This window comes from Neolamprologus brichardi, unplaced genomic scaffold (assembly GCF_056152115.1).
Source record: "Neolamprologus brichardi isolate AB-2024 unplaced genomic scaffold, ASM5615211v1 NODE_ptg000031l+_length_7269946_cov_1, whole genome shotgun sequence".
NCBI lineage: Eukaryota > Metazoa > Chordata > Actinopteri > Cichliformes > Cichlidae > Neolamprologus > Neolamprologus brichardi.
The window spans coordinates 3268757-3280383 of NW_028270136.1; the positions used below are offsets into that span (position 1 = coordinate 3268757).

The window sequence follows — 11627 nt, forward strand, 5'->3', positions numbered from 1 at the left end:
ACAACATAAGACACACAGACATGAAACACACGAAGGGCAAGGGAGACGTCACAGGGGTTGAAAACACAAGGGGGAGCTAATAAGCAAATGAACATAAGAAACCTAATAAGCTTAAACAAACACTATAAACATCAAAAGAACTAAAACTCAAAACACTGGGTCATGAGACCCAGGATCGTGACAAAATCAGCGTACTCAGATTTAAATGTTTTTCCTAAAGCTAGCAGCCGTAATCTCAGCTACACGGTTGCATCTATTTTCAACCTTTCCTAAAGGTTCCCTTGCACTAATCTGCCATTGTTACTTCCCTATTAAAAGGGGGTGATCATATTATTTTAACTAATTATACACTAATCTAAACTTTCAGTTTTGGTAAACGTACTTCAATCTCAGATCTGTGAACGGGTTAACTCTCTACGGTCTCCTTTTCAGTCATATTTTCCTAAAAGTTGCAGTACTGTTACTGCTGCTATTGTCATATATGATACAGCCTCAGCACACAAAAAATGTATGTCCTCTATAGTCTTCAGACGTTGTGAGATCAGCACTGTCTGAATTAAATTTGATAAAAGTGGTCAACAAACTGAGTTGGTGTCTACTTTTAAATATCTAGGATTTCCAAGTGATAATCATTTAGTTTATTGCAAGAAAACTGAAACTTTTTTTTTTTTCGGGGGGGGGGGGAGTGTGTTATAGAAATAATTCCTGCTTTTCATTTTATGTAAAACAGAAACAGGTGGAGATCATTTTTATTGATTATGGATGTGCTTCTGTTCATTAATTGGATAGTGTTTTTCATGGGGCACTAAGATTCATCACCAACTGTGGTCCCCATACATATAACTGTGTACTCTAAAGTTATTTGGGCATCTTTATGTATTTGATGACTCGATCACAGGAAGGTGTTTATTAATAAAATCATGTTGGTCCCCAGAAATTACATTTGTCATGAGAGCGTTTAGACCAAATGGTCTGAACTTCAACACCGCCTTCATTACTGTGCTGTCAGATATATCAGCAGTTTTTAAAAGTGCTGACCTTGTTAGCTACACAGCACTGGCAGTGTTTCAGAGTCCACTCTGGACATCAGGGGTTGGTTTCAAGTAAAGTGGCCCCCTGTGTGTAGATGTCCGTATGCCTTAGCAAAGTGGAAAACCTGAGCTTCATGCCTCTAGAATGATTTAGATTGTGGCCATATTTCTTTTTAAAAAGAGGATTCTTTATATTTTGTTAAAACACTGTGGTGTTTTCCACACAGTTTACTTGATGCCCGAGTGTATTCACATTTTAATTAATTAATTAATTTATGTGTCCAAGAAAAATGATTATTTTACTAGTGGATGATTCTCTCACTCTTGTCTTTGGAAGAGCTGCAGCTGTTCCTGTCTCACATTTTCCATATCAGCAGGCCAGTTTGCATGCTTTTCAGGTCATCTTGCAGTGCAGCTGGTGTGAACTGGAAAGCCACTCTAATCAGAATTTACAGCAGATGATAACCTGGTTCATTGAGTTCATCATCACGTGGTCAAGCTGACAGTCGCTGTGTCCCAATTCAGGGTCTGCACGCTTGAAGTACGCATTTCAAGTGCGGTTACGTCACCGCCACGTGACGATGGCTGTCCCAATTCGAAGTGTACTTGAAATGCATACTCCAAATGCGCCGTCGATTTCCCCAAATATCAAGTGTGGTCCGGTGCACGCTTCGTGGTCCCATATATCCCACAATTCATAGCGCGGCGGTGGGTGTGGATAATTTTGCCGCAAAATACGGCAGAAGGGAGCGGCCGAAGAGTGAACTGTCAAAAGTAAGTACTGAATATGACGTCACTTATTCATGTGCGAATGTTTAATAACGAAGAACATTAAAACATTGCTGTTGGCCACATGTCAGCAAAGTTATGTGACACTAGTGATGTTTGTACTTTCAGCACTAACTTGGTTTTAAAGCCTCTACTTCTGAATATATATATATAGTTACAGAGAATCTGATGATTTTATGGATAATTAAAGTCAGTCATATATTCACAAACACAACAAGCTGAAAGTCAGTGATTGAGATTTATATATATATATATATATATATATATATATATATTTATTTATATATATATATATATATATTTATATATATATATATATATATTTATTTATATATATATTTATTTATATATATATATATATATATTTATTTATATATATATATATATATATATATATATTTATTTATATATATATATATATATATATATATATATATATATATATATATTTATATATATATATATATATATATATATATATATATATAATCTGACAATACTATAATATTGGCCATATTATATTTACATTACCATAGTGAGATGACTTTAATCTCATGAACAACATTAACTAATTATTATTTACTAGCTAATCTTAAATGACTGTTCAGTACAGAAATGAAGCCCAACAATCATGTTTTACAGTCCTGTGGTTTCAGCCTCAGATACTCAACTAATCAAAGTGATGTCATGACAAAAATGATTGACCAACAAAACATTTTTCTCCCTCATTTCTGTCAAACAAAGCTGTATGTAACGTGTCTCGCGGTTAGAATCATGGTTGCTAGGCAACCTGAACAGCGCAACGAAGCATATACCGTCCCATTTCACACGCCTCTCACTTCCGCACTTCTCGTACTTATAGTACGCACCGTACGTATTACGCGTAGTGCGCGTACTTCAAGCGTGCAGACCCTGAAATGGGACACAGCCAGTGACTGCAGAACTGGATGGGGACTACAATGAGCAGCACAAAATGAGAAAGCGAAACAATGAGCTGCTCCATGTGTGGTGTGGACCCAGCTTTGAATGGATACACATACATACACATTTCCCTGTAAGTGAGAAAAGCTGCACTAATAAAGTCTTCACATAACTTTAGGTTCTGGTTTCAAGGTGTAGAAAAACTGAGAACACCGTGTTTGATGGTGCAGAGTTGAACAAAATGAAATTCCAGGCCCTTAGAGCTAAAAGTTTTAATGTTCACAATTTTTCAAGGTTGAAGAGCTACATAGTGAGTCAGGATCCTGCAGCAGGTGGAGGAGGCTGCTGGGAGGAGGTGGGGGCACTGTGGAATGAATCAGGAAGGCTCTTGGCGTACTCCACCAGCTCGTATGAATCTCTGATGTCCGTCAGGCCAAACCAGAACACAGTCCACATACCATTAACAAAGCTGCCATCACAATGCTTAAAATACCTGATGGAAAGAGAGAGAACACATGTCAAACAAACAAAATAATCTCTTGAAATGATCAACTAAAAGACTGGACTAAAAATGAGTGAAAAAGCAGCCAATAAGGAGCAAGACTTTAGCGCATTGCATCATCATCACATTGTCATCTTTTTCTTCTGCAGCATTTAACATATATTTAGATGTTTGTTCATAGTGTGGTTCATGTAATGTAAATGCCAGTGTGAAAGTCTAAAAAGCTCACGTCTTACCAGGGGTTGATTCTGTTGGTGGCTCTAGACCTCCAGAAGAGTTTACCCAGGTCCTGTCTGATACACTCCCACAGGATGTGGCTGGTGCCCTGGCCCTGCTTACTGCTGCTCACCACAAACTTGTCAAGGTAGGGAGTGCCGCCGTTCACCGGCTCCATGGTGACGATAGCTGCTGCGCTGTACCTGGAAGGACACAGATGTCCAACAGCTGACATTCTCACAGTCGGTGGACATATATAAACTGACTGACTGATTTTCTGCTTTATCTTGAACATGTAAATATAACTGAAACAACAAAATTCATTGTAAATTGAAAAAAATAAAGTAAAAGACAACAAGTTGCCATGGAAATCTCTATTCACAACACACACGACTATATACACATATACACACAATGACACATAAAGAAATATAGCTTTACAAAACCAAACAAAAACATTGCATTTTCCACACTGTGATTAATACCTCTACAAGATTGAAAATATTTAAATTTTAACTGTAACTAAAGTACATTCTAAGTACAAGAACTGTAGAGAATGAAGTGATTTTCTCATTTTCAGAATGAATTTCAGAATTATTTATTTATATCAAACCATTTTCTAAATTTTGTTCATTTCAGAAGTCACACCCAAGATATTTGTGTCATCAGCAAATAAAACAAATATTAAACAATCTGACATTTTGCATAAATCATTGATAAACATAATAAATAATTGTGGCCCCAAGACGAATCCCTGTGGTACACCGCACACAATGTCCAAATGTTCCGATTTATACTCTCCCATTTTCACAAGGTCTGGTTTCCACTCCCCGTCATCCTAATAATATTTCATGGTTAATCGTATCAAATGTGTTTTTAAGATGAAGAAATGCCCCAGCCATGAATTTCTTATTGTATTTTGTCATTGACTCGTCAATTTGTCATTTCTTCAATGAGATCTGTTACAGTTTTTTCTGATGGCTTGAGCACATTTTTTGTAACTATTGGCTATTTTTGCAAAACTCTACACACAAATAAGAAAACTCTTCACCCAATCAGTATCCAACAGTTACAGTTTTTTCTGAATGCTTAAACCCTAACTGTGATTCTTACAGCACAATTTCTAAAACTATTAATACTCATAGCAAAACCACTCACTGAGTTTGCAAAACTAAAAGCACAAACACTGCTTTGCACTCAGTTTGCCATTTTGAAACACACACTTTGCAAACCTGTAGCTACAATCCACTGCACAGCACTCTTTTTGCAGAACTGTAAACACAACTCACTGCTTTACACTCAATTTCCAAATGATCAACACACTCCTAGCAAAACTATACACGTTTAAGGCCATTATTTACACTATTTTGCCAACTGTCTGGCACACTGTCACATGTGAAAACTTTTTTAGATAATTAGTTCACTTTACAATCAGCCCAAGCACTATAATACAGGTAAGCTCTGTGTGTGGAGTACAATGGAGGGAGCAGGAAGAGTGAGAAGTAGAGGAGGCAGAGGAAGAGGACGTGGAGGTGAAGAAGTAGGATGAAGAGGACGACAAGGACAAGGAGGAACAAGAGGAGGACGAGGAGGGGGGAGAGGACGAGGAGGGGGGAGAGGAAGGGTAAGAAGAGTAAGAAATAGAATTGCTGATGACATCAGAGCTACAATAGTGGACCATTTAATCAGTGACCCTGAGGGAAGCTGGCCAACGGGTTCAGCCTAACTCGAGCTGCTACACTGTAGCAAGCATCATAAGGACATTTTGAAATGACAATCGGCTAGTACAGTCACTTTGCACTAAGTCTGTAGCACTGCCGTATGCTAATGAGAAACACAACAATACCATAGATGTAAAATTCCAGAAGATATTTTCCCCAGTGCCTTGGACTTGAGGATATTGTATGTGATGTAGACAAAATTCTGTGGCCAGATCCAGAGAGACGACACGATGTAGACTGATTTCTTTTTTTTCCTCAGTGAAATTACTATTTCGTTTTGACTTGGAAATAAACACTTGTGTTTGTTTTGATGTGTGTGAATAAACACCAGTACTTGAAGTTTGGATCCGTCTATGCTTACGGATCTATGACAAAACTATGAGCTCAATCTGACATGGCCTACCTTGTGCACAGAGAAAGCAAAAGCCAGATGTGTTTTTTATTCATACCATCAGTGTGCAGTCAGCGCATTGTGTGCTTAGTAGATGATGGCTTGTGTGTACTGTTTGATACGAAAACACCATTTTTACAAAGGTGTGAAGAGTTAATCTAGCTGTGTTCGCTTTTGCAAGAGAACTACAATGTTTTGATAATTGGGTGACAGGTTTTCTTATTTGTGTGTAGAGTTTTGCAAAAATAGCCAATAGTTACAAAAAATGTGCTTAAGCAATCAGAAAAAACTGTAACACAAGCCATCACATTAATAAGTACACAATGCACCAACTACACACTGATGGTATGAATAAAAAACACATCTGGCTTTTGCTTTCTCTGTGCACAAGGTAGGCTACGTCAGATTGAGCTCATACTTTTGTCATAGATCCGTAAGCATAGACGGATCCAAACTTCAAGCACTGATGTTTATTCACACACATCAAAACAAACACAAGTGTTTATTTCCAAGTATAGGATTATTTGCAATCGCCATATTGACTATATGGGTTTCTTGGTCTGCAGTGAACATGCTTCCTCTGCCCCCAGCATCTGGTCGTCTAGCAACTCTGTAAAGTAACAATTTCAGTATTTTTACATCTATGGTATTGTTGTGTTTCTCATTAGCATACGGCAGTGCTACAAATCTTAGTGCAAAGTGACTGTACTAACCGATTCTCATTTCAAAATGTCCTTATGATGCTTGCTACAGTGTAGCAGCTCGAGTTAGGCTGAACCCGTTGGCCAGCTTCCCTCAGGGTCACTGATTACATGGTCCACTATTGTAGCTCTGATGTCATCAGCAATTCTATTTCTTACTCTTCTTACCCTTCCTCTCCCCCCTCCTCGTCCTCTCCCCCCTCCTCGTCCTCCTCTTGCTCCTCCTTGTCCTTGTCGTCCTCTTCATCCTACTTCTTCACCTCCACGTCCTCTTCCTCTGCCTCCTCTACTTCTCACTCTTCCTGCTCCCTCCATTGTACTCCACACACAGAGCTTACCTGTATTATAGTGCTTGGGCTGATTGCAAAGTGAACTAATTATCTAAAAAAGTTTTCACATGTGACAGTGTGCCAGACAGTTGGCAAAATAGTGTAAATAATGGCCATAAATGTGTATAGTTTTGCTAGGAGTGTGTTGATCATTTGGAAATTGAGTGTAAAGCAGTGAGTTGTGTTTACAGTTTTGCAAAAAGAGTGCTGTGCAGTGGATTGTAGCTACAGGTTTGCAAAGTGTGTGTTACAAAATGGCAAACTGAGTGCAAAGCAGTGTTTGTGCTTTTAGTTTTGCAAACTCAGTGAGTGGTTTTGCTATAAGTATTAATAGTTTTAGAAATTGTGCTATAAGAATCACAGTTAGGGTTTAAGCATTCAGAAAAAACTGTAACACTTATGTTGTAGACTGGCTTGTTCTAAATCCGTACTGATTGTAAAGAGTAGTTTGCACTTGTCAGTGATTTTTTTCCTGACAGTGAAAATCATTTTTGAGAATTGTAGTAGAAGGAAAAAGACCTGGAATTAATGAAGTGGTGTTTTTTACCTTCGGTCTGGGTGTTCTTTCATTTGAATAGTTGCACTCACCCTTCAGAAAGGTAGATGGAGTGGAGTCGGCCTTTCAGAGAGTCAATGTAGCATTTCTTCAGAGTTTTCTCAAACGACTTGTTGATGAGCGCCAGCAAACAATCCACATCAATTCCATCTAGAGAGTTATACCTACACACACACACACACACACACACACATATAGATATATATCTATAGAGCAGTGTATTTTTTTTATGCTTGTATGTGTGTGGAGGTAAAAGTAATGTCTTGTTTGGGGTTAATGTTGGATTATGACCTGGTTTGAATTCATACTGGAGGAGTTTGTGTAATATCTACTGACCGGTGTATGGGGTCTCCATTTTTAAAAAGCGTTCCAGACCCTGAGAAATAGACAAAAAAACTTATGTTAAATTTTTTTGAGGTGGTGGCCAAAACAACCTTCACACACATACAAATATGGTGCCTTCAAAAGTTACATCTCAAAACAGGTGCGTACATGGCTGCATGTGTACATGTGGCACCCATAGAAGTCCGTCGGTTGTCTCACCTCTGTGGCTGAACAGTTCGGTCAGCAACGTGTCTGCCGATGTGATCACAGCAGAGGACTCAGCTGGCAACTGATTGAGAAGTCTGGCTATGGCGGTCACTCTTTGGCGTTCTGGTGCGCTTAACCAAGTCGCAGTGGACAGGCCAGGTAGGTCAGCAGGCAGCGACACTGTACCTAGCACCTGCACCAAGATAGAAAGCATTAAGAAAGAGCTAGCGAAAATATAAATGATTAAAAAAATAAGACAATAATTGCAGAGTCAGCGTGGGAGCCAGATGTTGTGCCTTTTGTTCTTGGCTTTGCAGGCCCCCAAAGTTGTTCAGGAACATGACTTTGTGTGGATGCAGGGTTCGGGATATTGCCGCCGTCACCTCTGTCGGGTCCAACATTACCGAGCAACCTTGCGCGTCCCTGCCTACCGGACAAACCAGTGGGATTGCCCCACAGTTCAGACTCCACTGGAGGAGGTTGGTATCCATAGTAATGGATGGAGGCGCACTGCAAGGAGAGGGAAAGGAAAAGAGTAAGGGCCTAACCTCATGAGCACCTAGAACTAGGGCAGGGTATATGGCCAAAAATATTTATCACGATATACATTTGAAAATTTGCGATAGCGATATAACTGACGATATAACTGACGCGAGACAAAATACTGTACTACTCCACAACTTTATTAATGCAAAAAAAAACCCACACATCAATGTATTTTCACTTAAACAAGCCACACAAAATTTAAAAAGAGGTTATACATGCCTACGGTAGCCGTAATGCTCTGACAATCCAGCGCGGGTTCGTAGGTTAGCAAAGTCGTGCTAAAAAATGTTTGTACAGATTGCTGAGCGCCGTGTACCACATAAAAACGGTTCTAGGTCAGTAAGCACAACCAGAGTTAATACATAAGGCGCAATGTCGATTTTTCAGAAAATCAAAGGATTTTAAGAGTGCCTCATTTTCCAAAAAACACGGTATTAACGACGGCCCGCTAGCATGCTCTACCGAAAATAGTGCTTTGTTGTGTATCTGATGAACGAAAGCGAAACCAGTTCCACACCACTGAAGTTGCAGCATTTTTACAAACCAATTCTGGTTCATCCGTTTCATTCAACGATCCGCTTTCGCCCTTCTCGTTCTCCGTCGCCGCCGTGCTTTCCCGCCATGTGCGTACGAAAACAAAGGCACTGCGCATGCGCGTTTTACCCGTATTCTATCGTGATATTTCATTTTCTTATCATTGCCCATCATTATACTGGTATTCAATTCAATTCAATTTTATTTATATAGCGCCAAATCACAACAAAAGTCGCCTCAAGGCGCTTCATAGATACAGAGAAAAACCCAACAATCATATGACCCCCTATGAGCAGCACTTTGGTGACAGTGGGAAGGAAAAACTCCCTTTTAACAGGAAGAAACCTCCAGCAGAACCAGGCTCAGGGAGGGGCGGGGCCATCTGCTGTGATTGGTTGGGGTGAGAGAAGGAAGACAGGATAAAAGACATGCTGTGGAAGAGAGTATTACCGTGAACGGTATGATATGGCCCAGCCCTACTAAGAACTGTCTAAACCAGGGTGTGAAACATAAGGCCCAGGGGAAAATGTGATAGAGGACATTCCCTTATGACTTTATACTGTGTTCTCACAGCTTTTACAGTTTTTCTCTATTGATGAAGACCTCCCCCACTGCCATTCACTCACCCACACTAATCATTAAAAGCATACTTGTATTTAAAATATATTTATAATGAGAACCTTTAAAAATCACATTTTAAAATAACCAATATTAATCATTAGGAAACTGATGGTTAAATAACAAGGTAAAAGTGCGACTGGTTATAGAGTACAGACACCCTGTACATAGTGTTGCAGGTACAAAAACAGTAGCCTGGACTAAATCACAGTATTTGACACCTTAAGAATAAAAGCTGGCTAATTAAAAACTATAGCAGATATAATGATTTATTATTTCCATTAAATAATTGATAAAACAGGTGCATAGATTAATTGCATAAACAGTAATTATAGCCAATGACTTACAGATAATTTACCTACTTCATTGATATCTGAACAGTAAAGTTAAATTCACAATTTATAAGCAAGTGTTCCCTTAGATTGAACTGGTATGTCTCAGTTCTCACCTGCTTCCCTGCGGTGCTTCATGCAGAAGTAGGAGTGACTCTGCAGAGAAGAATGGCAGGACGCTGGCAGTGTGCTGCTGCAGCGCCTCAGTCAGCTGCTGGCACCGATTCACTAGTCCTTTCATGCACTCAGACCCAAACTCTGCTTTGGCGAGCCCTGTCTCCAGGTGATCTGACCAGCCCATAACCACCACAGGCTTCATATCCATCCGCTGCAGGAAGGACAGGCCAAAAGCCAGGCTCTGAACCATTTCCCTGCTGTCAAACGCTGACCTGTCCACCTGGTGCAAAATGAAAAACACAGTGTTTGAGTATTAGAGTCTAGAATTTAATCCAGTTGGCTGACACGGGATCTGCTTCAGTCTAATAAGAACAGGTTTTTTTAAAGAGCTATCAGCTTTTTGTTGATTGTTTAAGTACATGCTTATATTTTTGGCTGTATTTATTCATCTTTTGTTTAGGAAGTGTACTAGAATTTTTTTTTTTAAAAAAAACACCTGATTTCTGTTTTTTCTTTGAGAAAGAGAGAAAAGTGTATACTGTAGAGTATACTGAGTATGGACTAACTGCCAGGTAAGAACTATGCAGATACAAACTCTATGTATTTGTCTTCAGTTTATTTAATTTGATAATTATCTTTAATGATTTAATCATTGATGATTTCTTTTTAGCGTATTCGTCCTCGTGGAGTTCATGTCCACAAACATGAGACCTATTCTAATATCTTTGTTTGTTTGTTTTTGTCCTTTGGTGAGTAAAACTTTACCTCCAGAACAGCAAAGGCGGGAGAATGACCCGAAGTCGCTTTCTGGAACTGGGTCAACCAGTACCGAGCCTCCCGGGGATCTCCACCAACTTCACCGAGGAAAGCTTTCACGTCCCGGTAAATCAGATTCAGGTTGGTCTTCGCGCGTCGTCCACCGGTGGAGAAATACCCAAGGTGCTCCTGCTGGGCCAGCGCCGCGGGGTTTCCTTCGGTACCGGCCGCGTTGCAGCTCGCCATGCGGTGCTGCCGGCTCAGCATTTTCCGCTGACGCTGGCTGGAGCTCCGCGACAGGACCGGGGAGGACGGACCCGATAGGTACTTTCTTGCTATTACCATGGCCCGGCATCCATGAGAACCCCTGTTCACTTTCGACATGTTGCCAGTCGTAGGGGTTCTGAATCCCTGACGGTGGAGCAGCACCGGAAGCTCAGCCAAATTTCACTCTCCGCGCTGTGGTTGCTGAGTCGACACTTCTCAGATTGCATCAGACCCCGACACGCGGTGGAGTTGCTGGGCTGCTTTCCACTGACATTTACCCGCTGTGGATCATGAAAGGCTCACTGTCACAGATTTCAGCTGGTTCGCTGGTTATTCCATACAGCCAGAAATCGGTGTAATTGTGTGTGATTAAAGGTACAGCAATCCTCGTTATGTCCTCCCAACCGTCATACTCCTTTCCTCCTCTGGGGTCAAAATGACCCCAGGACAAGTACAGACAAGTACAGATTCCTGACTTAAGTTAAAGTTCAAGCATTGATTCAACTTTTTTCACCAAAGTGAAAAAAGTACTGTCTCTGAAATGCACTTAGAGTGAGAAAGTAAAATTTGCTCTAAAGGACATTTATACCAGCTCTTCATGCAAATGTTACTGAATCGTGTGTTATATTAAAACAATACAAAAATATTAGTAGTGAATGAGAAAACAAATGTTATTCCAATCGAAATTTAAACTCTTTAAGTTTAAAGAGCTCAACAGGGGGAGTGTGGGATTATAATATTATTTTATGCCATGTTAGACCCCTAATTA

General features: G+C 40.0%; 1 protein-coding gene across 1 annotated transcript; it reads right to left on the minus strand.

Moving 5' to 3' along the window:
- Window positions 1-2931: 2931 nt before the first annotated feature.
- nags (N-acetylglutamate synthase) lies at window positions 2932-11006 on the minus strand. The gene is made up of 8 exons (XM_087837357.1): window positions 10601-11006; window positions 9835-10115; window positions 7985-8198; window positions 7701-7881; window positions 7494-7533; window positions 7190-7321; window positions 3480-3662; window positions 2932-3234 (listed from the first exon to the last, which is right to left on the minus strand). The coding sequence occupies exons 1-8, from the start codon at window positions 10973-10975 to the stop codon at window positions 3057-3059; spliced, it is 1584 nt and encodes a 527-aa protein (XP_087693483.1). The 5' UTR covers window positions 10976-11006; the 3' UTR covers window positions 2932-3056.
- Between the last annotated feature and the right edge of the window lie 621 nt (window positions 11007-11627).

Bases quoted from the DNA above. Each gene is read 5' to 3' on its own strand.
- nags (XM_087837357.1), bottom strand. From the start codon at position 10,975: ATGTCGAAAGTGAACAGGGGTTCTCATGGATGCCGGGCCATGGTAATA. The intron at 3,663-7,189 runs GTGAGTGCAACT...GTGTCCTTCCAG, and splicing joins TCCATCTACCTTTCTGAAGG to GTACAGCGCAGCAGCTATCG. The intron at 3,235-3,479 runs GTAAGACGTGAG...TCTTTCCATCAG, and splicing joins ACCAACAGAATCAACCCCTG to GTATTTTAAGCATTGTGATG.